At 46.6% G+C, this 27449-nt stretch overlaps 1 protein-coding gene across 2 annotated transcripts; it reads left to right on the top strand.

Moving 5' to 3' along the window:
- Positions 1-1469: 1469 nt before the first annotated feature.
- Positions 1470-27449, top strand: TMEM255A (transmembrane protein 255A). 2 transcript variants are annotated; one of them, XM_051630522.1, is made up of 9 exons: positions 1470-1608; positions 5869-6011; positions 10550-10612; positions 14880-14969; positions 16780-16842; positions 17837-17925; positions 20518-20677; positions 21985-22128; positions 24766-27449. In XM_051630522.1, exons 1-9 carry the CDS (start codon positions 1551-1553, stop codon positions 24922-24924), a joined length of 969 nt encoding a protein of 322 aa, XP_051486482.1. In that variant the 5' UTR covers positions 1470-1550; the 3' UTR covers positions 24925-27449. The 2 variants fall into 2 exon arrangements, with proteins under 2 accessions (XP_051486482.1, XP_051486481.1); XM_051630521.1 differs by having other exon boundaries at positions 1471-1608; positions 20515-20677.

The raw sequence follows: 27449 nt of genomic DNA, 5'->3' as shown, positions 1-27449 counted from the left end.
GTTTCTCCCTTTCCTCTCCAGAGCATGGCTGAAAGCCGCCCTCCGGCTGTGCTAATAAACGAGCGCAGCGGGAACCAAAGAGGCCTGGCAGCCGCCCCGCTCCGCGCAGAGTTGGCCGGGCTGCCGCGGGCCCTGGCCAGGCCCGGCAGGGGGGCACGCAGGCAGCCATGCTCACTGCTGCATCTCCCTGGCTGGGATTTGGCCCCAGAGTCCCCGGCCCTAAGCTCCAGAGCTGGGATGGGGTGCATGGATTTAACTGGGCCTGGGCAACGTGGGGCAGCAGCAGCCCCCTGAGGGAACACACTCCCCGTCGCAGCGGCCGTGCGGCCCCACAGCCGGGCCCCGCGGAGAGGAGGGGGAAGCCAAGACCCATCCCCTCCATCACTGAGGGCAACGGAGCAGGAGTGGCCAGTGCTGGCCCCTTTCCTGGTGGGCACAGGCAGCAAGCACAGGGCTCCTCTAGTTCATCCGAGGTAAACAACCACTGTTTTCTCTGGAGGTGACACATTCTTTGCCATTAACTGATCTGAGCATTTGTAGCTTGCCTCTTGAACCGCTGTCAGTGTATGCTTTCTCTTTTCTCCCAGGAGAAGCTAGTAATTAGGTTCTTATCCAATAAAAATGTGGGGTTTTGAAGCAGAGACAGGATTAGTTTCTTCTAACTTGATGAAATATACTTTGGCTTGAAATAATTACACGATTTGCACTTAGCAACTCTTAACCCAGGGCATGAAAGCGATTTACAAGCAATTATAAAGCCTGCTGGGAAGATGCTTTTATCCCCACTTTACAGATACAATATGGAAAACAGAGGTTGAGGGCTTGCCCTGGCTCCCTGGCCAAAGGTATGAAGAGCTTGTAGGGTCTCCTGAGCACCCTGCCTCAGCAAGACAGGGCACGGCAGCCACAGGCAGAGACCTCAGGGCACCAAGAAGTCAAAAACCAGAGCTGGGGCCCTGGTGGGGTGGCTGCCCAGGGGTGCCACCAGCACCGCCCTGCGGCTCCGCGCTGCAGGGAAGAGGGGGAGCGGGAGGATGGTGAGACAGAGAGGTGCCAGGGAGGTGTTTGGGGAAGGATGGAGCGGCCTGGAGCAGCAGAGGTGGGAGCTGCTGGGCCTCAAAGGCGATGGGAAGAGGGCAAGGGAGACACACCACCCGTTCTGTCCTTCGCCAGGCATCTCCCTGGTACCTCTCCTAGGGGCAGGGCAGGGCAGGGCAGGGCCTCTATCCCTCCCCTCCCAAAAAAGCCCCCTCTGGGGCACAACCACTCGCCTGGGTTCCAGCAGGACGGTGCCAGCCACGCGCGGACCCCGGCCTCACAGGCCTGCGAGGGGGACCCGTCGTTTTGGCGGGAACGGCACATCCCTCCGCCCCTCCCGCGGGGACGCGCAGGCCCCGCCCCCGGCCCGGCCCCGCTCCGAGGCGCTGCGGGCCGAGCCCGCCGCTCCCGGCCCAGCGCGCAGGCGCGGCGGGGCCGCTGCCGGAGCCGCCGCCGGGGCTGTGTCCGCCGCCGGGGCCCGGCGGGCTGCGGCGGGGAGCGGGGCCGGCAGCATGCGGCAGTCCCTGACTCAGCAGCGCCCGGGCGCCGTGGCCCTGCCCGACTCCGTGGGTGAGTTGCGGCGGGGGGAGGCCGGGGCGGATGCGGGGCAGGGCGCGGGGTTCGGGGGCGCGCGGCCATTTTGGGCGGTGGGTCCCCCCGGGAGCGCCGGCCAGACCGGATCGGGCCCTGCGGCCAGGGGCTGCAGCGGCTGAGGCGCCCACCGCCCCCCGCCGTCGTCCAGCCGTGGTTTCAGCCGCGGGAGGACGGTCCGACCCCCCTCCCGCCGCCCCGCAGCGGGGGCACGGCAGAGACCCCCGGGGTTTCCGTCCCCGCTGCCCGGGCGTGGGCAGCCCTGCAGCATCCTCTGGGCCGAGGCGGGAGTCGCTCCCGCTGCCCTCCTAGAGCTCCTGCATCTCCTTAATTAGGTCAGAGAATTCCACGTCCCGCTCCGCACTGGCTGCTAATTCCCGTTTTCCCAGCCTCCCACCCCTCCGAGCGGGAGATGAGCCACCCGGCGCCCGCAGCCCCCTCCCCTGGGGATGCCGGCGGGCTCGTAAGTAGAGCGGGGTTTGGGTCATAGCTCGCAGACTAACGCACTTTCAGCAAAGTGGAGCAAAAGGAGAAGGGCTGGGAAGGAGGACGGCTCGGAGCCGTTTGCCCCCCTGTTCTGCTAGGGTAAAAGTTACAGCTGGCTTCCTTCGACCACTCTGTGTTTATTCTCCCCTTGTGGCTTTGCCCCCCAAAGAACAAAGTGGAGAAGTCAGTGCTGTTTCTGTGCTATCTTGTCTGTTTTCTTTGGATAATCGGGAAAAAAAACTTAAGTAACTCGACACAGTATGTATTATTGCAAACTTTTAAAGTAATTTGGAAAAACCTTCTATAATCATGGGCTTGTATATGGCAACTATAATAAGATAATATATATGAGGCTTAAAAATAATATTTCTGAAGCCCGTCCACATTCTGTGTGCCATTTTAGAAAAAGAAATAGCCAGACTATAGATAGCATTAATTTCTTTACATCTTCCTGCACTGCAGGTTTTGAGGTACCTAATTTGGATAAATCACAGAGAAAATTTTGGCTGTCTCTTAAAAGCAGAGGTAGCAGAGCTGTCATAGCTGTGGTTCTGTGTGTAAAGCCTCTAACAAGCTCAGCAGCAAAGAGGACAACAATCTAATGGGAAATACTTTCACCAGAAAACTAATGTTGAGAGAGAGGATTTTGCTAGGGCAGCCCTTCAGCAGCCAGCAGTGGAGACACTGAGTATGAGTTCATGTGTGCTGAAGCAGCCTCAGGCATCCTTCAGTAGTACAAAACCACTTTCTCAGTATACACATAACAAAACATGTTTTCAGAGAAAGAAAAGAATTGAATTAGTGTCCTGGTACAGAGCTAAAGAGAAGGTAATCACATTTTCTCTTAAATTTTGCATCCATCTCCAATATCAAGTTAAAAGATCATGGTTGGTTTTGTCAGGACTTGGAATAAAAGCATTTTGTGGATTTCAGGTTGGGGATTTTTTTTTTTTTTTTGTGGTTTTTTTGTTGTTGTTGTTGTGTTTTTTTAAAATCTTATTAGGAATATTGAAAAGCTTTCAAAAGTGTTCCAGTTGGAAACCTTTTGTTCTGCTTCTGTCTTGCCTGTTGGTGTGGGCTGGTGGAGAGCTGGGAAGTGATGTAGAAATCTAACACTGGGAAACATGGTGGTTCTGAAACAAGTTCAGAATCCATAAACAGTGTTTGAAAGTGCAGAGTGTTTTCCTGCAAGAATGTTACTACAAAATACTTTGTTTTTTGAGGAAAATAGAACATTTTGCAGGTTTTTTCATTGAAGCCTTTTGAAGCATCTATGATAGAGTTTCAGGAACACCAGTTGGTGTGTGTGCACCCTGTGCCTGTGTGCCCACGATGCTCACTCTGCCATGCTCTGCAGGGTGGGTTTGTGTGGCACACAAACATCTGCACACCCACACATCCTAACCGTAAAGAGTTTAACCTGTGTAAGGAACATATGGCTGGTTTTACTTCTCTTTTGTTCACTTGCCAGCCAGACCATAGCAGTAATTGGAAGTTTGGTAATGTACTGTGTACATAAGAAAGACAGGTTTGTTCTTTGTTTCTTTTCATAACTAGTCTATGTAAGAAGTAGCAATTCTTTTTCCAGTTTCTAAAGTTTTGTTCAGCTAAATCTTTGGTCCCAGTAGTTTGGAATTCTAAGACATTTATGTGGCACTTGCATTTAAATTATTACATTCAAACTTGAGCATGGAACAAGCTATTAGTATCTGGGAGGCAATATATGCAGAGTGACCTGATATCTTGATGGATTTTGAATGCTCTAGAAGTTTAGATTTATATTATTAACTTATTGGCAGATTTAGGAGAGTAAAAAGATTAACCCCAAATGCAACCTGCAGAAAACATTTGGGTACCTTTATCTCCAACCTGTAAAAATGGCATTAAAAAGTAAGGATCACTGATAAAAGATCCAGCCTGGATCACAGGGTTCTCTAGCAGTTATTTAATTTTATTTTGTTTGAAATTAGTAACTGTCTAGCTGTTAATTCCAACTCAAGTCTAACTAGTTGTCAGGCTCCTTACTCTTAGACCCAGTACTGTCCCAGTGGTGCAGTCACAGCTGTGCTCCAGGACATGAGCAGAAGGTCTGTGGGTGAAAGGTTTTTCTTCCAGAGATGCTGGTCAGCCAAAAAGGATCTTGTTTTCCTTTATTAATTTTCTTGTGTTGGGCTTTTAGGCCCCAAGTTTAGACCTTGTCTGTGATCTCAAGCTCATCAGGTTGGTGTGGGTGAAATGACACATGCCCGTGGCAGCTGTGCCAGCCCAGAGCATGGACTGGTATGGAGAGGGAGCTCTTGGCTGGTAGGTTGGGTTGGAGTGGGTGTGGAGGAGCAGCTGGGAGCTGCTGCATTTTTCCCTGGGGATAGCTGTCCCTACAGTGGAAGGGAGATAATTGGTACTTGTGTGTGTCCCTTATGGCTGCATTGATAGAGTTGTTAGGGTTGCAGGATCTCTCTAGCTGTGCTGCAGATACACACAGACGCTAATGAAGGACCTGTGGGCACCTGGGTGTACATCTTCAAGAAAGAAAGCTGCCCAGCAAGGCCTGGTGAACTCCTCTCTCTGGAGAAGTTGGACAAGGAGGTTATTATGCTTGGCTTGGCTGAGTCTTTCCTCCTGGCCTTTCTGCCGGTGTTTTATCTCGCCACACACAGGTTGCCAGTGAGCCCCTGAACACCTTGGGTGGGGCATCCCAGCAGGGTTTGCTTTCAGGAGTGCTATCAGTGATGGCGGAAGCAGCTCCTGGGACACATCCCTGCCCTTCTGTGAAACACTGAGAAGTGCTGGTAGTGTGCACATCACTGTGAAGCCTCTGGGGTGGGAAATACCTTTGCCTGCTCCTGGGGAGCACTGGAGAGCCCGAGGCTGTGATGATGGGCTGCAGAGTTGCCTCAGAAGCCCACAGGGAGCGTGGCAGGGCACCAGTACAGCCCGTTATCCTGCCAGTTTCCTGTCTGGGTCCTGGGCTATGTCTACATAATGTATGAAATATAATCAAAAGGATTGTTCCACAAAGTGATGTGAAGATGGCAGAGCACAGACTGAACAAACACGCCTGAATATACTGCTGAGTGTAACATCACACCCAGCTTTCCTCTTGGCTGATGGAATCACTATTTTATATCTATGCTCATTTGGGAGATCTATAAATATATAAAAGGAAAAAAAAAAAAAACAAACCATAATCAGGCAGCTGTAGATGAGTTTTACTAATCCACAAATTCATTATTCAAGCATCTAAAAATACCTGGTCCTTGCTGAAAGTAGAGGATATTACTACAGGAGGAGGAGAAGTGGCTGTTACTGGTGATGTCTCATTTACATGGAAAATAGTGGCTGCCTTATGATATGATTACAGCCAAGATTTCCCCCCTCAAAACAAGTAGAATACAGTGTGGTTATTTAGCTTGATGTAAGTAGACAGATCAGAAAATTTGTACTTGCCTAGTGGTAATATTTCTCAATAGCTGAGTTGCTACAGCTGGGAGGCTCCGATGTGTCCACATGAGCTTTGCAATGTTACAGTTCTTAAGACTTATCATCTACTCCAAATCAATGATAAGTAAATGTGAATTCAGATGCCCTGTAATGCTTGATAAAGCATGTTAGTGAAGGTGAAAAGCGACCGCCAAACCCCAAAATATTCTCAAGTTAGGAACCAGTGTGGTTGGTGGTGGGAGGAGAAATTTGCGGTACCACGACTGTCCCCAGATGGAATCAGCAAATTCTGTTGTGTATGTGTGTTTTTAGGGTCGTTCAATAGAAGAAAAAGAAATTCCCTCTACGTAACTGTGACTCTCCTCATTGTGTCAGTATTAATTCTAACGGTGGGCCTAGCTGCTACAACAAGAACCCAAAATGTGACTGTTGGAGGTTATTACCCAGGGGTTATTGTAAGTATAGAACTCCTCGGTATGTCTAGAAAACTTATTGCCTACAAAGTCCCTTGTAATGCTGCAAATGTTATAGAGGGTGATCTTGTCCTGAATATTATGCTCAGCTATTTCATTGCCATTTGATTTATTTGTTTTATTATTATTTTGCACTTGCTGCTCATTCACACGCAAGATTCCCATGTAAAAATCCCATCCAAGTAGCAGCTTCCTCTGAGCTTAGGTAATAACATGCTTTTGAGCTAACTGTGAGACAGATAAATAGGTCTGATGTCAGTCACAGCAACCTTAGAACCTCTTTGTTTGCACACATCACATTAATCCCAGGACAAGTGTAAGGCAAAGAAGGACCATTGGTGCCAAGACCAGTTGAGAGACTAGGTCTTGAAATACTGTTCACATGAACTGGTGCTCATAAAGTGTTTAACGATTCTGAGTCACTGAATGAGGAGAAGCACATTAGCAGTACCTGTGGCAGCTTGCCAGAGGAGCATGCACGTCAAAGTGGCCAGCACATCCATTTCCTCTTGTTTTGCTATCAAGAGATGAAAATGGGAAAGCACAATCTTGTAGCTTCAAGTGGCTTAATTTAAAGAAGACCACTGGTGCCCAGCCTTCTTACCAGTAGATGTATAACCTCCAGCAGAACCATAAGGGGCAGGTACATCATGTCCCTCCTGGCTTGAGCAGAAGTCTTAACATGAGCTGGAAAGCAAGTCCTGTTTTGTTCCTCTGTGTGTCTGAAACATCAAAAAGAAATACAGAAAGGTCTGAGCTGCAGCCAAATTAGGTTGAGCATGTTGAGTGTGACTGCAGCCCCACAGCTGGAGTCTCCTTCTCTAACAGCTGTGGGGTGCTGAGCATTTAGGTTTGGAGCCTCAAAGCTTGAGGCTTAAAACTGTCCAGATAACAAGGTGGAGACTTGTTCTTGCCTTATTGTGGTTTGATTTGTTTGCCACACTTTGCTGATCTCAGGGCGATTTATGCTTCTCTGTGGACAAGCTCTTCTATGACTGAAGAGAGCCCCTTTACAGCCATTGGTGTGGAACATTGTTTCAGACTGTGTTGGGCCTCTCCCATTTAGAGTTTAGGTTTTCTTTCTTGACCCAGTAATTCCTGCATTTAGGCCTGATCTTTTTTAAGGAGAAGTATGGAAGGAAAGTGTTGAGAAAGGCAATGTGCTGGCTTCAACTCTCAGCACTTAGCCTACTTGCTGTCAGCCTGAGTGCAACCTCGTGCTTCAGAGCAGGTCCTGCAGAGTGCAGGCCTGTTGTTCATGTCCCTGTGACATCTCCTGTACTATTTGTGCTCCAGGAACATCAGCATCGCTGACGCTTCTCTAAGACTTCGTCTACTCAAGGAATTAATGAATTCCTGAGCTTGGGAAGGGTGTTGAGCTTCTTTATTCAGAGGCACCTTGACAACAGCTTGTGTTATCACCAAATTCCTCCTCTCAGTTTATGAATATGGGTGATGACCTCACCTGTCTCCCTGCACAAGAAAACATTTCAGTGTGCTGCTGGGTGCTTCAGCAGATGCTTAAAATAGCTGATGTTTCGTAACAAGCTGGGATTTCTCCCTTTACTGTGGAATAAGGGCTTGCTGTGGTGCATGAGCAACTCAGTTGAGTTGTCCTGGAGCAGGTGCCTTCCACAGCCCCAAAGAAGAAGCTCCTTGCAGGTCTTGTCAACCAGAACTTCATATGGGTGTTAGGCCTGTGTACATCTCCATCAGGGGTTTCTGTGCACTGTTAGTGGTGCATCACCATTAGTCATACCCTGAGTACCCTGCATTGGTAAGGAAAAGAGAGAGCCAGAAGTCTCTTCATGTGCTGGGTGACTTCTCCATGTGTGGACCAGATCTAAGGATGGGATTGTCTCATGGGACACCAGTTGTCTCATCACTGGTATGCCTAATGCACCATTCTTTCCTCCTTTAAATTGTTTGTCCTGGGCAAACACCTTTTGTGCAAGGAGAAAGCATGCAAAGAAGTGGTTTTCTGATGCAGGGGATTATCTTCCCAGGCCTCTACTCCCGAGGATGAACAGAACAGGGCACTGGAGACCTTCTACACATCAGTGGGATTGTGTTTGGTTGGATTTTTGGGGGGTTTTGTTTTGGTTTTCTTACCAAAAAGTTCAGTTCTTCATTGACCCAACAGGAGGAGCTGCAGCAAAGGGTGCAACGGCATGTCCTGTAGCCAGGCTGCCTTAACCCTCCTCGATGACCACAGACACCTTCACAACTACAGGTGAACACCCTGGCTGTGCCACTGTGGGAAATATCCTCATCTGTGGCAGGGTGACTGACCTGGGCCCAGGAAGCCCAGAGTGTAACAGTGATGCTCAGCAGACAAGAATAATGACCGGGTGCAGAGGGCAGACACCCTTATGGACATGAAGCTCTGTGAGATAGGAGTGTTTTCTCCAAGTTATACCTGCTTTTGGCATTTGTGCAGATGACCATCCTTTCTTGGGCCTTGACTGGCAAACCTCTTCTGTAATGGTTCCTTGTCAGGCCTGTTGGCCTGGAGATTTACTCTGGAAAAGCACGTTTGTTTTGTCTCCTGTCCTCCTTTCAGACAGATACCCCAGGGGATCATATCCACCAGCAAGTGACGCAGTTGATGCAGATTACTCAGATCTCTTTGTCTCATCCATAAAAGAATGAGTGGTTTTCCCATTAATGCAGTGAGCATTTACATTGGTGAGAATCCACTGATTTATTTTGTCTTTACCTGTTGGCTGTACAGACTTGCTCTAATTCCTTCTCTTTGAATTATCTTAAATTGTCTTGAGTATTTCACCTTTTGGTTTAGGGCTTCTCTGTGACACCACATGGACATTTCTCTTAAATGTGTTGGATCAATCTCAAAGGACACAGAGCATTTTTCTTAAGCATTTACCTTAGGTGTGTGTTGCCACACAACTTCCTTGCTGCTAAACATCACAAGAATGAAAGTAATGCCTGGATCCATGTTGCTGTAAATGCCTGGATTTCCCAGGTTTTGGGCTTGGGACTGAGCTGTAAAACTCCAGTTACCTGGGGAAGGTGGGGGGTTTTTGCTTGCCCGAGATGAGCAAAAAAATCAGCCCAGAGGCACTGGCAGATAGCTTTGGAGCAGTTCAGCAGTGCCCCTGGCTCTCTGCCCTGCCTGCTGTCCCAGTGTTAAGCAGCACCTGGTTTTGTTCCTGTGCTTCCCACCAGGGTGGTTTGTCCCTGATATGGGGACAACAGTCTCCGAGGGCTCAGAGTGCAAGGCAGGCAGGCGGGAAGCAGCAGCCGGATCGGTTGCTCCGCTTTAATCTCTGCTGTTTGAGCCAGCAGCCCTTGCTGCCCCCAGCACTGCACCAAGTGTTCCTGGGCTTAAGCAGAGCAAGGGAAGACTTAAAACCAACTTCTCATTACACTTGTGTCTGCTAATCTCTGCATGTACCTCTGCTTGTTAGTACTGGATTTATTAAACCGTTGCTTTCTATTCCTAGATCTTAAAGTATCGATTCCAGGTTCGTTGACTCATTCTTGAATCACTGCAGCTTCTCATGCTTCTCTTCTGCTTCCTGAGGGCTTAGACGGGGATTTGGCATTCTCATCCAGCTCTTCTATGGACTGGATTTGTACCTGCTTAATATGACCAGTCCAACTGTAGGTAATTTCTCATTTTGCCAACCCATAGATGTGGAGTTGGATATGCTCTACACCAATCAAGGACCTTTCTCGGTGTAATACAGAAGTACTTCTGCATCTCCCTCTGTAGTCTTTGGTTTCTGGTTGAGGTCCTTGTTTCTGGCCTGGCTGTCGTGTGCTCTGTCCTAGAAACGTGTTTCATGCAGCTAAATAGCTTAAGGCTATGGAGAAAGGAGGTGGGAAATTGCACTCCTGGCTGGCTCCACTGAGCTGAAATAAGAGCATTTGTCAGCTATGGCAGCAAGAAAAGATGCTTTTGCTGGAGTACCTCATTCTGCTGGCTGGGCTGGCATGAGCTCTTCTGGTAGAAGACCCTGTTTGATGCATCCTCACCCCTGGAAATAAGGGAGGAATAGAAGGCAGCAGAAAACTGCTAAATCTTCCTGAGTATAATTCTCCCTTATTTCATACTTCACATCAGTAAAGTCTCTGAGTTGAAAATGTAGGTGATTGCTCACACCCCTGGTGAGATTACAAAAGCCTGGTCCTGCAGATGCTAGTGGTGTGGTCCTGCTAGGTTTGCATCTGGAGGCTCCTGAGTGTTCACAGTGTTGTTCCAAGACAGCAACACATATCCTCATCCACCAGCATCATTTCTCAGCATCTCTGGGGATGGGATGGAATTCAGAACTCATCCTTTTGGTTTCTGCACACGCTTTTAGTGTCATATAAGGGATGCACTTGATAGTTCCTGCTAGTGGGAGACTCCACTGATTCCTTGCTGAAGGAAGAGTGCTGACACATCTGCAGTATGTTCTTTTGCTGCTTCTGGGTTTAATTGTGTTCTGTCTGTCTGTACAAGGTGTTGGATATTGTCCTGATGTAAATGCTAACAATATGTTGTTTTTCAGCTTGGTTTTGGGTCATTTCTTGGAATAATTGGATCAAACTTGATAGAAAACAAAAGGCAAATGGTAAGTACATTATAACATCTTTTTTTTAAAAAAATGACAGTAATGCACATTTGGCATGGAAAACCTATTACTGGTTTTTCTAATTCTTTCAGGGTAGTGTTGGATATCACTTGACAACTAGAGAGGGTTTCTGGCAGCCCAGGAGAACAAGGCTGTTAGTCCTGGTATTTTTAAATTTAAAACAAAACAAAAACCTCAAGTAAGCACAAAGTGACTATACACAGTCTCATTGAACCCAGTGGGATTTTTTTGAAGGGCTTGAAATTCAGTGTTTGGAGTTGTAGGGATACTCAGTGCTTCACAGACTCATGCCCAGTGCTTTTTCTGTTGAGCTGTCACAGTATGTGACACATAATCTGGTAAATAACATAAACATAATACATTTGTTTTAAATATTTTAAAATAAATTCTTAGAGTCTTGGAGTGTTGCAAAAATTGCTTTTGGCCACTTCCTATTCTAAGCAAAGGGTAGAGAAGATGATCAAGCAGGTGGTGTAAGAGCCAGCCCAGAGTCTGGAGGTAAAAAGCCTTATTGAGCCCAGCAGAAAGTCCTTCCTGAGGACAGGAGTGCTCAGAGCAATCTGCTCTAGATATGTCTAGAGAGTAACTCACTTGAGATATCAACATGACAAAAAGCACGAAGACTGGTGTAATTGAAGAGCAAACAACTTCTTCAGTGTTGCTGATTAACATGCATGTTGCTGGTTCTTGTTTCCAAACACCTCTTCAAGTAGTAAGAAAATCCAAGAAACTTGGCATGCTGTGAACCAGCAGCTGGGGACCTGAGAAGTACAGAAGACACTGGCTAGACCAGATGTGTGGTCCAAGCTGCAGAGGGAGTTGGGAGACATTCCTGCTTGTCCTAATCCAGGGTCTGGGCTGCCTTGCCCTTTGCTTTCCACAAAGCATGCCCCCTACAGAGCAGAAGGGAGAGGCTGGGGCAGACCCTGTTGGAGAGGAAAGCTGCCTTTCCCAGTCAGGGTGCAGGAGAGATATTTTTTGTTGTTTTCACTCTGGCTCTGCAAGAGCAACACATCCTGTTCTTTCTGTCCTAGCAGGGTTTCCTAGCCTCTCGCTCATCATGTATTAGCAGCGTGTCAAGGTCTGATTGACCAATGAGCATGTTATGCCAGTCCTGTGTTCATGGGAATGCTCATGAGTGACAGTGTGGCTCTGACTTGGCCTGTTTGTTTATTCTGAAGAGCCTTGGGTAGCCCTTATTTATTCTTTTCATCTCTCTCTCTCATTTTGTGTCCTAAAAAACATGTGTGACCCAGCTTTGCAGGGATTGCATCACTGCTGCCTCAGTTGGCAGCTAGTGTGTCTGCTCTGACTGCAGAGAGGATGTGCAGGAGCTGTCACTTACGGTCCCTGTGCTTCAGTCACATCTGCTTCATGCCCAGGAGCACTTCACAGTGGCAGCTTTGTCCATTACATGTTTCCATCATACCACTGGCAGTGCAGGATTCTTTTTTTTTAATCTGTGAACTTCCCCAGTATCCTCGTTTGCTAAAAGGCAGTCTTGGTGTGGCTTGTTATGCAGTTGCTCCTCAGTGATAGCAGGAAGAGCTAAAAACAACTTCTGCTGCTGTGTTTTTGTGCGTGTTTCTGCCCATAGGCTGGCTGGGAGTGGAGCAACCCCTGTGGCTGATGGGGAGGCCTAACATGAAGCAGCACTCCTCACTTCTCTCCAGCCTGCCCACAGGAATAGACCTCTCTTGTTTTTCCCACCTGAGCAGGAGTTAGATGAGCAAAGAGCAATCACTCATATCACACAGCTCTTGAGAGGGACTTCTGCTTGCTACAGCAACAGTATTGTCAATGCCAAAGCAAAAATCTTGTTGACAAATGATAAGGGTATTTGAAAACAGTGAGATTTTTCTAAAATTAATTTGTGTGTTTGTATTTGCTGTTTGATTTTCTTTAACACAAATTCTGTGTTTGGTTTTCAGGCTTATCTTTTTCCAGCTGAGAGAAAACTGTGTATAGATAAAGTGAGCAAAACCATTTCTAACACCAGGTCCTTATATTCTAGGAGGGCTGTTGCAATGGTATCATCATTAATCTTGTATTATTTTAAATAACCACAATAGCAGCTCCTATCTGCAAGCAGGAATGAGTGACAAATACCCTAATTGTATGTGTAGTGTTTGGCTCACTTCCCATCCCCAAGGGTTATGCTATTTATGAAGAATATCCTCTTTCTTTTGTATGAAAGAAAGGGCATTTACAAATAAAAACTAATTTTGCTACCAAATGACCTAAGCCTTAACACCCATTTCTTCCCCCAAGACTGTAAGAAGCTGTGCTTTCTCCCCTTGTTTGGGTTCACTGATGGTGGGAGTAAAACAGTGTTACTGGTGTCATGGATAGTGCGAGTTGTGATCCAGATGTGGCGATGGTGTGGGTCTGAGTGGGGATGAAATGCTAGAGTTTTCAGCTGGCAGGGTCCCAGCATGGAACCTGATCCTAGAAAACTTGGCACGTGCTGCCATCTGCAAGCAACTTGTGGCACAGCATCTAATATTCCAGTAGCAGCTCGTTGTTAATGACCATTACTTGTTTGTATGGTCATTGGGTTAATTTCAAAGTCTGCCCTGACTGCTGCTGCAGTTTTTATTTGCAGTAGGACACTGTATGTCTTGAATACTTGCCTCATCTAGAAAATTTTATTTTCTCTTATTTTGAAGCCAACTGAAGTAAGCAATTGTATAGGGACCATTACCACTGTCCCAGGTGAGCCTCCCTGCACCTCCATTTATTGCTCAAGCTGACCTGTGCTGCACGTGGATATTGCTGGAGGAAGGTCTGTTTTCACTGGGAGAAATATAGGTAAAAACAGTGTGATTAACCTAAAAATACATGTAAGTTCCTTCTGACTCGTGTTTGTCAAGCAGTTTGGCTTGTCGTTCTGAGAACTGGATCCTCATGCTGTGGCAGGAACCAAGGTTTTAGAGCAAACTTAGAACTTGGAGGTTTAAAATAAACATCCCCAGGTCAGGAGACCCAAGATACCTGCCAGTGCTGGCCAAGCTAACTGATACTTTTGTATTTGTTATTAGTGATTTTTTTTCTAGTGCTCAAAGCTCATGATAACCAGAGTCACCTTTGTGCTTGTGGAGAAGCAGTTTTTAACAGCTGCCAGTGACCGACACCTGAAGGCTGTGACTGCTGGAGTGGAACACCACCAGGGAAAAACCCACTCGAGCTTTCAGTTCTTTAAACAGAAATGCCACTGTTCTTTGTGAACCTCTGAGTGCTGGGCCTGCCCTCTCTCCACAGCCCTGTCGATATCCCCAGTGCGCCTGAGCACGGGACATTGAGATCAGCACTGGGAGCTGTGTGTGTGATGAGCTGGTCTGGAGCCCCCTGGCAGTGGCTGAGCTGCTGCTGGAAGCAAGGAGGGGTCGTGTGGGCACTCTTGCCTGGTTCCCCCAGCTGAGCACTGGCAGAGGAGGTGTTTAAAGTGGCGTAGGGGAACAGAGACTTTGTTTCTTATACCTGGGTTTGGGTTTGAGTATTTCTGGTTTAATTCCTGAATGCTTTGCCCTAATTTTAAGAGTGGGCAAGATGGGGCCAGAGTAGGAGGATCAGACCTGTCTGACTGACCTCCTTGAGCTGAAGGCAGAGATCTCTGTCCTTGCAGCTCCCCCAAGCCAAAGGAAGGCCCCATGGGCTGTGCTGGTCACAGCCTGGCACTGAGGAGCCCAGCCAGGCTGCTGTGAGGGTGTATAACTGATGGCGTAGGGTGGTCACCTGTCTTCTGCTGTCATGGCTTTGTGCTTATGCCTACATGAAGTGATGTTTCCTAAAGGTGCAGTCCCACCAGAGAGGATGGCATACAGCCATCTCCTGCTACAGCCTAGGAAGTGTTCACAGGAGCAGCTCCCCACAGCTCTCCAGGATGGGGAGAGAAGAAATCTCTTCCTTTCTCTCCAGGGAAGAGTTACAGGCAGCAGCAACCAAAAGCAGACGTATATCCTTGCGATTTGGAGTCATGGGAGAACTTGTATTACAATATCAGGTTCCCAGAGAGCCAGTCTGGCACAACACTACTACTCATGCCACCTCGCAGGAGCAGACACTCTCCTTTGAGACACACGTCCCATTGCCTTCAATGAGACCAGTCTGTGCAGCCTGAGCAAGCATTTGGGTCATTGATTGCTTGAGAGCTTATTGACTGTGGTTTCTATATCCTTGTGGAGAGGGCACGAAGTGGTTGTTGGTGGAGAGGCAGATGATACTTTGCTTTGTTTTCCTTTCTCAGCTGGTTGCATCGATCGTCTTCATCAGCTTCGGTGTCATTGCTGCGTTCTGCTGTGCCATAGTAGATGGTGTCTTTGCTGCCAGACACATAGTAAGTGCCTCCAAGAAAACACAGATCTCACGTTGCTTTTACTTTAGGAAAACAAGTGATGGTGTCCATCATCCAAATCAAGGCCAAGTAAAACCCTGTAAATATGTGTCAATGCTGGTTTAAATCATAAACTTTGGAAGAATGTATCCGTTTTTCAAAAATGTCTTGAAACTAGCAGCAAGCATTAAGGTCTTAAACCTTTGCTTTAGTTTTTTTGTGTAAGCTTTATGTGTTTAGTGAATCTCAAAACTTTAAGATGTGAATGCGATGTAATGTGAATCCCAGATGTTGTCAAGGGACAATATATGAGCAGTAACTATTGTATTTTAAACATTAGCAGAGGTAGTTCTTAGTGCTGATTGAATTGCTGGATGTTGTAGTAGAAGGAAGCCATTTGATAGGAAGCTCATTAAAGTGTTACAGTATAAACAGGAAGCTCTTGCAGTAAGTTCTCAGTTTCCATTCAATGACTGAAAAATTACAAGCTGCTCCAATGACTAATTAGTAGTACAGTGGGATGTGCAAAAGCTTCGGTCATTAGTACAGAAATGAAAAAAAAACACAATCCCATCTCAACTTTTTAATCGAAATTTATATTTTTTGTTTGATGGCTTTTTTTGGAAATTTTTGCAAAATGAGATTATAAAGACAGATTTGAGGTTTATTTGTGATCAGAATGGAAAGAAATTTCGGATGGTCAGAATGACCCATGAGGTGGAAACTCCTCATGTCAGCTGGCTTGTTACTCTCTTTGTAAAGCCAGCTCCCCTTTCCTGCCCCTGAGCATCCCAGTGATAGAAAGATGGATGGATGGCAGGATTTGCTGACAGAGCAAAGGGCAGCTCCACTCAGGTCTTTGCCAGGAAGCAACCAGCAAGTCTTGGCCACCTCTGGCCCACCTTGTGAGAGCATGTGAAACATTAGCTTTGGTAAAAAGGTGAAGCTCCTTCAACTCCTGATCCTGGCCACGTGGGTCTGAGCCCTGCTCAGGGATTTTTAGGTGCTGATCTCATGGGTCGGGTGGTGGCCTGAGCTGGCACCTCCTCCCAGCTGGCCCTGGAGATGTCTGTGTGTCTGAGGCAGCCAGTTGGGATGACAGAGGGCTCTGGTTTCTGCCTCTTAACGAACAGACATGCTGTTGGCCTCGTTTCACCCCCAAACAGCCCAAAAATGTCACTGCCTTGCTGGAGCCGTGCTCCTGCCACGCTGGCACATAGTGTTCCCCTGATGCCTGCTGCTGCCCTGCAACCCCCAGCTTTGGATCAGACACCCTGAGAGCCAGTCTGCCAGCTCCTGGGGAGGGCTTGCTGGTGAGGGTTCACATCCAGGCTTGCTTTCCCTGAGGTGTGGCCCTGGGAACCAGGCTGCCCCAAAGTGAGACATTAATGCATGTTTACAGGCTGAGCCATTGGTAATCCTCCAGAGCTTTCCCACAAGTCACTCAAGAGCCCAGAAAGACTAAATTTGCCAACAATTTAATGAGAAATCATTATGATTCAGCATGAAGGACTCTCAGAAGCATGTTGGGCAGCCCTGGGATATGTCTGGGGAGATGGGGAATGACTCATTCAGTTTGGGGTGACCTCCTTCACCCAAATGGGCCCAGCTGAAGGGCCTGCTTGTCCCGTGCTAGCTTCAACAAGTACTTGCCTCCAAGGACCAGGGTTAAATGTCACCAGGGGCTGGGGCGGGTGGCGATCTTGCAGAACAGCAAGAGCAGGGTCTCTCCGAAGCCTGGCCCCTTTCCTCAGGCCAGTTGGCTGATTTTGATTTTGCTGCAGTGCTAAGCCTGGTGTTTTTTTGCCGGCAGGACCTGAGGCCACTGTACGCGGGGCGATGTCAGTACTACTCCAAGAGTGCAACCCCACCAGAGGTGAGCTCAGGGTCAGATGTACTGTCTTGGTGAAGGGGCCAGCTTCATGGTGCAGGACGGAGGAACCTGCTGCTGCTCCAGCAACCTGGAGGTCTGTGAAGCAAGGAGGGCTGGGAGGCTGGGCTTGGAGAGGGAGCAGTGTGCCAGGAGGACTTGGAGTGAATTCCTCCAGGCTTGATACTGCCACATTAGTGAAGGAGCAGGTGGAGAGGAGGGGATGTGGGATAAGAAAATACACCATTTTCTCTAGATCTTCAGCTGCACATTCATTACAGGAGCGGGTTAAGAGTTCAGACAGCAGTAATTTCTGTGGATACGAGCAACGTCTACCAGCCTCTGCACCTCTGCCATCTATTGTCTTCTCTAAAGAGAAGCCCACTGGGGATGTTCCTGCCACGTACTGATAGTGTGTGGACATCTTTTGCTGTTGCTATGTACTGAGAATCTCTGAGATTTCCTCACAAGTTCACAGGGAGTTTTGAATAACCTCTGTATTCCAAATTAAAATGCCTGCTTGAGGTGCACGGTACTGCCCAGCGGCATCAGTGGGGTCCATTCTCTTTTCAGCTCAAAGACCATCCATGTGAGCATGTGTGTTCCTATCCACAGACAGAAAATTAACCTCTCTAGTCAGTTATTCACTAATATGGGAATCTTGCTCTTGGTCTGTATCATCCTGTTGACACTTTGCTCTGAGTTGAGGCGAGGAGTGTGTTAGTTCAGCAAGGTCTTGGCTGTGGGTAAGAGCTGCACAGCCTGTTCCTAGGCAGGCATGTGCTTATCTCTGACTTCCCCATGGTGAAAGGAAATGCTGGCCTGTTCTAGTCCTCTGTACTTGTTCTGGTATAACTGAACTTTGCTGCAAGATAAGGAAAATTTGCCTGGGGCTAATCTGGAGATCTGTGCACAAACTACACGTAGAGCAGGCCAAATAGCAGCAAAAACTGTGATTATTTCCTTACACGTTTTATGTATTTTTTCTATATTCCCACAGGCAATCTGTCACCCCCAGCGCCGTGCACCCTGCACGCCGAAAATAAAAACCAACACCTGCTTCTGCTGTGACCTGTACAACTGTGGAAAGTGAGTAAGCTAAAAATACCATTCCTGGCTGTGGGAAGAGCAAGCAGTGGACATGCTGGTTTGCAGGTGCCTGAAGGGCCAGGATAGGGCAGGAGCAGAGTATTGGTTAACAAGAGCTTGTGGGAAGGGATCCTAAGCTGTGGTTGCTGGCCACAAGGACTCTCAGGCAAAAGATGACTAAGTAAAGAAGTATATGACATACACTACAGCCATCTCAGCTGGGGGTGAGCATGCTCTGGGCCAGCCCAACTGGAAAAGTGAGGAGGGTGGGAATTTCCATTACTTCTATGCTTGATGCCTTCCCTAGTTTTTCCCCTATTGAGTGTCCCTTGTCCTAACACCTTCCTTCTCTGTTGGCATTGCTTGTTTGCTGGGCTTTATTTTGTTTTAGAAGATTGAAGATGTAAAATCTGGGACACTTTTCTTCCCCACCTTGTCACTGTTTTATTTCCCAGGGAAGAGAGTTCACAGGCTGGTGCCACCTGCATGTTCATAAATCAGTGTCCTCTCTGCCTAGTGAATCTTTCATGGTCAGAAGAGGTTGGATGGGGTACCAGCACCGTGCAAAGATGAGTCAGATGGGTGGTTACCAATCAAGCCCCACTGCACAGTCATCACACCATTAGATCTGGCTACTGTGCCTGAGCCAATTTAATTTACAGCATGCATTGCTCATATCATTTGAGTATCTTATTTGTGTCAGCAACCAATTAATAAATTGATTTTTTTTAGTGCTGGCTCTTGCCCAGGGCTGTTCCAGGCTTAGCATTTCTCACAGTACTTAGTTGGGCTGGCTCCCACTTTAATCATAGACTATGGTGGAAGAACATCAAAAGCTGCTGTTGGGAGAAGGTGGTTCCACATGCTGGGAAGGTTAATCCCTGGTCTCTGTAGGACTTTGTTTCTGTGGAAGCCACTGCAGAGGGGTGAAACTCACAATTTCCTTTGACAGTTGACAGAACACAATCTCTTTTTACGTGTTGAAGAGAGTAGTACATAAGAGAAGTGATTGGAGCAGAAAAACTTGTCACTTTTCTGTTTGGTTTGTTGTTGTTGTGGGTTTTTTTACCTCCCAGTCAGGTTGGTTCAGGGTCCTGCCTCTGACCCTTTTCCCCTCTCTGATAAAAGATACCAGTTGTTACCATCTCAGTCTTGCATCACACCACACAAGTGTTCAGCACTGAAGAGGTGCTGGATTTTTGGATCTCAGTGAGAAAGATGTGGGTACTCAAGACTGGCTAGCTCACCTGTTATGTGAAGGATAGAAATCACAGACAAAGTGACAGCCATCTTGCATCCCTCCTGATGCTGGAAAACCCAGCCTTGGACAAGCCCCTTTCTGTTGGCAAGTACATGCTATACTTATCTGTGCAGTGCTGAATGTTCTCAGTGTTACACCCAGGCTTGCAGAGCTTTACCCACTCCTACATCTCCATAGGAACGAGCTTTGCAAACAGCACATACAGGTTGTATTGTGCAAAGCAGTCATGGTGTGTGCTCAGGTTATGCAGAGGTCGTGCAGGTTTTTACAGCCTGTGGTTGTGCTCTGGAAACCCCCATCTCCTTGGTGCAATGTCTTCTGCAGCAGCCTGCTACAGCAAGGGAAAGAAGAAACTGGAATTGAGTAATGAGGCAAGGAGGGTGGCCCTTGTGAAAGGGAGCAGGTCCCTGCAGGCCTTTGGCCTTAAATATGAGCCTGTTCTTTCTCATGTCCTCAAAGCCTTTGTCCAGTTTGAGCCTAACCCCATATGTGAGCTAGGAGATAAGTCATTCATAAGCCCTTAGTATTGTCTGTCCCAAATAAATATGTTACCTTAAGAGGGATTTGCTGTAGCCCACTACAGGTCAGCTGCACCAAAGGCCAGCCTGTTCCCCCAGGCAGCAGTCAGAGAGAATTCATTACTGGAGAATCACACCTGCAGACTCCAGTGCATGTTGCAGGAGCCACTCTTCCCTTGCCAAAATAGTGACCTAAGTGAATTTGTCAGTTTTATGTTTTTCTTCTGCATGTGGAAAAGCTTAACAATACGAGCAGAAGGACTCTCTCTGCCAGGGGTTCTGCCAGCCCATGCCATTGTAAAGCTGCAGAGGGCAGGCAGTTGGATGTGTGTTGTGGCCAAGCCCCAGGTACCCACAGGCCAGCTGAGCTGTCCTGTGCCTGTCCCAGCCAGCTGCTCCTGTGGCTGAGGAGCAGCCAGGGCTGCCTTGAGGGGCAATGCCACTCCTCCAGGCACAGACTGATTTCCACGGGTGATTCCAAGACTGGTTTTTCCTCCAGAAGCCTCCAGGATTTCTGTGAAGATTTCAGACTATAGAAGAGGCAGATTCAGACTCAAGGTCAAGTGGTTATTGGCAGGCCTTGCAGGACTTGTTTGTTTCACAACAGATCAAGCCATCTTCTGCTGTTGTCATGCAGAAAGATCTCAGATGCCACAAGCATGGAATCTAGCAGGCTTATCCCCACTCCCTTGGTAGTTAGGTCCAGACTATCATTAAATCACAGAATACATTCTACTATCCAGCAGAGTGCTTAGGTTTTCTGATGTCTGGTGCATTTTTTTATCATTATGGGTCTTTTTCCTAAACTAGCAGAGTAGAGATTTCTGGAGGCTACTATGAATACATTGATGTCAGCAGCTGCCAGGACATCATCCACCTTTACCACCTGCTTTGGTCAGCAACGATTCTGAACATAGTGGGGCTATTCCTTGGGATCATTACAGCAGCAATACTTGGAGGCTTCAAAGACATGGTAAGATGGCACCAATTTCTCTGTGCATTAAATGAAACAAATCAGGCAAAGTGCTTTTTAAAAATAATAACAAAAACAGCTATGGGCATTTCAATTCAAATTATCTATGCAGCATTGAAATCATGCTGGAAAGAAGGGCATGAAATAACTGTAAAGAGAAAGTGGAAAAGATTGACTTTTCTGATCAGATGTCACCCCCTGACCACAGTTAAGAAAGGTGAACAGAACTGGGAGATCGTATTTTCAGAAGGAACCTTCTCAAAGGTGTTGGCAACACTAGGATGAAGAAGAACAAGCTCTTTCTTAAAAATCTATATTTTTAGTAGCTTTGGCCTTCCACGAGGAAATATGTGGTGGTTTCTCGTGAATTGTTGATTTTATAGCCCTGATACTGTTCTGAGCTATACAGACTGTTTAAGCAGCCATGTTAGTCTGAAGCTCTCAATTTAGTTTCTTCATGGTGTAGAATCTGAGAGGGTGAACCAGGGACCAAAATCAGATGAAAGACTGCAAACTTCAGAGAGGGAAAAAAAGTGCTGTTCTGGTAACATGAGTTTTAAAATACCCTCACTTAACCAGGCTGCCTGTTACCTTTTGCAGAGTTTTGTTCTGCAGAGAACAAATCAATGGGAAGAACTGAACATTCCGCAGATAAATTTCAGGGGGGTTTTCAGTCTTTTGGAATAATGCAAACTGAGCCACCCAGAAAAGAGCATTTCTTGTCCTGGCAATACATTTGTCTTACAAACAGGTCTTGGGCTCTGTGCTAAGAGTGCCTTATTTCAGAACTCTGAGCTTTTCTACACTCCTTTCAGACTCACCAAGGTCTTCACAAACAATACAGGACACAGGTTCCTAGCTGTGTCTTGTGGCCTTTTGAGACTTGATCCACACCAGACAGCCTGTAAACTCCTGCAAAAAAAGATGTATAGAAGGGTTTGTGAATAGTAGTACAGGAAGAGTTGAAATATGCTGATCTCAAAATTCACTGAGTAAGAGTAATCAATTAATTAATGGATTCTTTCTCCTCCTGGTGAAGATGCAATCCAAACAGTTGTGTTGTTTGAGCAGTGGTGCGTGCTGAGCTATGTCCAGCTTGTTCCGTGCGATCTGAGAGGAAACAATAGGTGGCTGAGGAATGAAATCACCTTGGGACTTACCTGCTGCCTAAGAGAGAAAAGGATTGCCCATTGCTAATTCAGCTGAGTTGAACTCCAAAGATACACAGTGCCCCTTTAAATCATTCACCTGTCAGCTTTCTGTGACCTGGTTAGCAGCCTGAGAGTCTCTTCTTTTTGTTCTGACAGACTCCTTCCCTCCCGACGCTGAACTGTACGGTTGAAAATGCACATCCTTCTGTGTCCTACTACTCGAGGCCACAAGTGACATCTTACAACACCTACTACCACAGCACTCCTCACCTGCCTCCCTACTCCGCCTACGATTTTCAGGTAGGGAACTGAAGAGGATATTTTCTTGTTTAGCGGCAAGGTTAAATCCAGCTGGTCTGCAGGACTCTGGAGGCCTGTCCTTCCATCATTCACACAGTTCAATTTTCCTGTTCCTGCAGATAATACCAAATCTTTCCTACTAGGCATTGTTTTCCTGAAAGCTGTCCTTGAAGACAAGGCAACAGAATCTGCTGCCTGTCTCCCTTGTCCTTCACAGGTAGAGGCCACGTTAAAAATAGGCATTGCCTCTGGCACCCGCAGTGCTCTGATAGAGGCAAAGTGAGGAGGTGTTGAGGTGCTGGTTTTTATTAGGCCAGCTGCTATGTGTGAGAAAAACAGATGAGCTTTTGGAAACAAGTTATTTGACCTCCTGAAGGCACATACTAACTGAAAAGCTATTCCATTGTGCTTTTTTATCACACACTTCAGCTGGTCTACATTCCCTGCAAACATCACCTCTGCTGTAATGCATCCCTTCCTCCTCTGAGTTACGAAGCTGTGCTGTTGGAAACAGTGATTTCATGTGAACCTTGCTGTCAACATCAGCTTTCACTTGTTGAAGCAAATGAGGACATTTCCTCCTCAGCTTTTCTGTCAGGTGGATGTCAACTTAACACATAATACATTTTTGTTGCAACTTTCAGGCCTGGAAACTTTTTTTTATTAAAAAGAGTTTAAGGTCTTGGACATCAGCTTAGCAATGTGCTCTGTGATAGCAACCACATCAGAGCCATGAATTAGAGGTAATGTGAATCTCAGCCTTTCTGGTTTTAGTGCTAGTGCCACTGGTCAACAGTATTGTCAGGGCTTCCTCAAAATACTTGAACACTTAAATGAGAATTTCTAGGATTTATTTGTGCAGATTTGTGACTCATTTGTTGTATTAACGCAACCTGGGAGAGTCACTAGTGTCGAGTAGCGTTTTACAGTTACAAAAATGCCAACCTCAGCACATGCCAAACCCTGCTCTGCTCTGGAGTCCTCATCTGTTTGGCTGGTTCTGAGTACTGTGTAACTGGGGGTTTGTGCAGCAGCCACGGTGCCAGCAGAGAGCTCAGCAGGGGGGTTTGCCCTGCTGGGGCTCTGCTAAAGCTTACGGCTCAGCTGATGGATCAAAGTGTGTCCCTCACTTCCGTGAGCACAGGTGTTGGTTGGCTTAGGAGCCAGCACAAAAGCTGAGGTAATCTCATAAAACATAAATTGAAGTTATCTAAACTTAAAATAGCCCAGTCTCGCTTTCAAATGCAATTCCAAGTTTGAGCCTTCCTTATCTTCCAGGGACCTCGAGGGCCTGTATGAAAGCATTAGCTGGGGCCTCTGGCCTTGGAGACGTTTGCCTGGAGCCCTACCCTGACCCCAGCAGTTTCTGTGCCACCCTGGCACCTCTCCCCTGCCATCCTGCAGCACACGGAGCAACCCCAGCCTCGCCTCTCAAATCCCTTTCAATGGCTGCACTCCTTTTGGTACAAGAATTTTCCATGCCAGTGCTTCCCATGCATCTTTCACAAGAAAACAAAACAAAACAACAAAAAAAACAACAACAAACCACAACAGTCCAGAATTTTTTAAGGAAGCCTGTGCCCCTGCAGGAGCCTGGTTTTCACACACAACTGTAAAATGGCAGAGCCAGCTCTCTGGGTTTTGGAGGAGCGCAAGCTGATGTGCTGCAGAGGTCACTGCTTGTGCCATGGCTAAGGACGTGCCACCTGGCTGGTTGTGGTGAGGAAGGCAGCAGGGCTTTGCAGGGGGCCATGACAGGGACTGGCAGGAGGAGAGGGCCTTGCACCAGCCGTGCTGGTGTCTGTGGCCTGGCTGGGGGCAGGCAGGAGAGGAAGGCTTCGTCCTGCAGCGTTTTGGCTTCTGCAGGCCCTGGGCCACGTTTGGCTAAGTCGAGAGAACGCAGGTGAGCGGTGGCCTTCTCTGCCTTTCACCCCCTGCCAGAAGAGGCATTGGTGCCACCTTCCCAGCCACCTGCTTCGTTCACAAAGCCAGGTTGGCAGCCGGCACTCGGTGCAAGCCATGGCAGCTCTGCCAGGCCTCCTGGCTGAGGCAGCGGGCACGGGCGCGTCGCGGCGCTGAAAACCCAGGGCTGCGTTGGCTAACGAGCCCCGGGGCCGTGTCCTGCCCTTCCCTTCTTTGCAGTCTGGGGGCTCCCACCCCTTGGGCTTGAGGTGACCTGGGCATGATGTGGTGTTTGAAACGGGAACGGTTGGCACAACTTTCTGTCAGGTCCTCCATGAGCTGGCTGGGCTTTCATGTTCCATGTATCTGCTTAATAAACCATCACAGGTTGCCTTGTTGTTGTTGCTGCTGGCTGATGTGTGAAACCCAGGATGTGAGAGAGACTCAGAAGCTTCGGTTGTCCAGCCTCTGTGAAGTGCAGCAGAAAGAATTTTTAATTATTTTTTTCTTTAAATGCCTTCTTCAGTTTTAGGTCTAAGGAGTCTCATTATGCAAAACTATTACTTACAGTCTATGCTTACCTTGAAAGCAACAAGTTCAGCTACTTAGTTGCATGTACGTAGGTTTTGCAGCAGCCAGCCTTGAAATGTTAATTTTGCACTGCTTGGTAATTAAGTTTCACTTTGCCAGTCTAAGAAGTGGTTACATTACTGCCTTTTTGCTGTCTCCCTGCAGCATTCCAGTGTGTTTCCAGCCTCCACTCCTTCTGGCCTCTCGGATGACCCCCAGTCAGTGTCACCATCTCCCAGCTATATGTGGTCCTCTAACGCACCACCACGTTACTCGCCACCGTATTTTCCACCTTTTGAGAAGCCACCACCTTATACACCATAAAGAATGTGGGAAAGAAGAAAAATATATTTGCCATTGAAACAATCATGAACATTTTGTATTTATATTTTACTGTGGGAAGGAGCAGGAGGATAGATACAGACAGTAATTGCAAATACAGATATTAGATTGGACTGTTCTTTCTTGTGAGACTTGTTTCAGAGGTTGAGCAGCAGGGTATGAGGAAGGGAACACGCTGCTGATGTTTTGCAGTGTCGGTGAGTAGCGGGCAACCTAAATTCCAGCCTCCTTGTTTTACCACAAGGTTAATGTAGTCCTTGGATTTTAATAAAGCGATACAGCACAGATAAGTTCTGGTCTGCCTTACTCCATCTTGTGCCAAGCTGAAGGAAGGGTAGCCAAGACAGATAGTTGCCAGAGTATCAGTATGTTTAAGGTGAGGGGGCTTGCAGACAGCTCAACTTGATGCTTGTTTTGTTTAGTCTTGAGGCTCCAGCTGCAGAGATTTTTTGAGGCCCACACCTGGCTCACATCACTTGTTGGTTACACCCTACGCACTGGAACAATCTTGGGGAAAACTGCAACAGTGTCTCAAACCTTAATGCTAATGAAAAGAGATAGTGTCAGAGGATATTTTAATCTATGTCTAGCAAAACAATTGGAATATTGCTTTTTTGAGGGGAAAAGCTTTGATAGGCAAGCTGTTTTTATTTCAGGATGCTCTTAAGATAGAGGTGAAATGTAGTTGTCTCTGTCTGAATTCTGTGTAAGTTATGCTGAAATAAAACAGTTTGGGGGGTTGCACTGCCTAAATCTTCCTCGAGCATCAGGAGCTGTCCACAAATCACTCAAAAAAACATCATTTGTTATCTTTTTCCCTTCAGTTGGGGATTTTTTTTTAAGCTTATACTTTAAACTTTTTTATTTGACAAAATCAGCACCCTGAACAAGCACTGTTTTAGTAGCTGCATTATGGGCTACACACAAGGAATACCCACTACTATTTATCCAAGCTGTAAGTCTCACGTGGATAAAAATCAACATCCTGTAATATAGGATGAAACTGGTAGGAATTTGCAATTATTGTGGTGACTTTCATTTAATCTTCAGCTGATGACTGTGGTGATTGATCTAAATTCCAACAGATTTTGCATGCATCCTGCATAACAAAAGAAGGTCAGCTTTGTTGTGTGACACACTGGCCTGTAAAGTGTGGTTCTACTCCAGGAAGTGACTTCAGATGACAGCATTCAGATCTGAGCTGCTCAACCTGAGCATTCTCATCTACTTGCTTCAGGGATCAAAATAAGGTATTGACATTTTACTCCTTAGTTCGTAAAGGTTTCATTTCCTTGGCATCAAGGACCCTAACCCTTAATTCTCTATATTTTCTTGCAACTGATGTAGACAAAAAGGTACCTTAAAGCTAAATCTGGCTTTCAGAATCAAAAAATGGAATACATGCTAGGGGAGGGGGGAAAAAACAACCTCCAGCTGGATTTTAAACAGTGGCACCTCCCTACTTCTAATCTAAAAAAAACCCAAAATACTGTCAACATGGAAAACAAACACTTGAGTCTCTGATCTCACTTTTCAAAGTACACCCACACTTTATAATGCTGGCTTTAATCCTATGCATTTGCAAAGCCTTTAGGCTAGGCTACGTGTTAAACTTTTCATTTCCACTGTCAAACATTAGTCAATATATTAAAAAGCTAAAGGATGGCATTGTTTATCCAGTAAGGATTACTGGATGACTTTCTCCAGTAAGGAAGAAAAAAATAAATGGCTGGAGAAAGGAATACAACTCATGGGATTTAAAGCAGTAGTGTATGCAGAACATTTCCTGGTGACATTTTGTTTTACTAGATGGTTGAAGTGCAGCTCCTATAAATTTGCATACTGGAAATAAACTTATATACTAGGGCATCATCCATTTTATATTACATTTTCCTGAATTAAATCTTGATAAGCAGATTATGGGCAATTTCAAAATAGACAGTACTTCTGATAAAACTCCCCACAAAACTAGAATCAGGAGGACACGTTAATACCTGAAAGCATTTTCTTGCTGCATCTTTGAAATAAAAGCAAACAGTCCTGTCCCATTTCTGACAAATACTTTCTACCATTTGTGCCTGTCAACTACATAGGGCTAGAGGGACTTGGGGACACTACAGGACAGGACTAAGAAATTCATGAGGGAACATCACTTAAGTGGCAGGGTATTAGGAAATGATTGTGCAATTGGTTTTGAGTTGACAACTACTAAACTTAGGAAATTATCCAAATTCTCATTTTTTTTCTAAGGAATATTTAAGCAAAAATTACATTGCTGCTTTAAATTCACTATAAAAGGACAAGTCCATTTTCACATTTAAAAAAATGCTGGTGGAATTTTCTGGTGAATTCCCTGTTTCCTTCTGCTTGAGCAAAACAAAACGTTTAATGTAAATGCAGCATCTGCACTGTATTCATCATTTCTTATGAGAGTGTCAGGATTGTGACTCATATGTACCCTTTTATTACTTTACCAAAGTTAAATAAAATCGTGTCACTTTTGTAAA

The sequence above is a fragment of the Apus apus genome, chromosome 12 (assembly GCF_020740795.1).
Source record: "Apus apus isolate bApuApu2 chromosome 12, bApuApu2.pri.cur, whole genome shotgun sequence".
Taxonomy (NCBI): domain Eukaryota; kingdom Metazoa; phylum Chordata; class Aves; order Apodiformes; family Apodidae; genus Apus; species Apus apus.
This window is presented reverse-complemented; position numbering and strand designations above follow the sequence as displayed.

What these genes read in the sequence shown, in the direction of transcription:
- TMEM255A (XM_051630521.1), top strand. Translation starts at nt 1,551, where the DNA reads ATGCGGCAGTCCCTGACTCAGCAGCGCCCGGGCGCCGTGGCCCTGCCC. An exon ending in GGCCCTGCCCGACTCCGTGG is followed by an intron (nt 1,609 to 5,868) that starts GTGAGTTGCGGC and finishes GTGTGTTTTTAG; the next exon opens with GGTCGTTCAATAGAAGAAAA. An exon ending in GACCTGTACAACTGTGGAAA is followed by an intron (nt 17,926 to 20,514) that starts GTGAGTAAGCTA and finishes TTCCTAAACTAG; the next exon opens with CAGAGTAGAGATTTCTGGAG.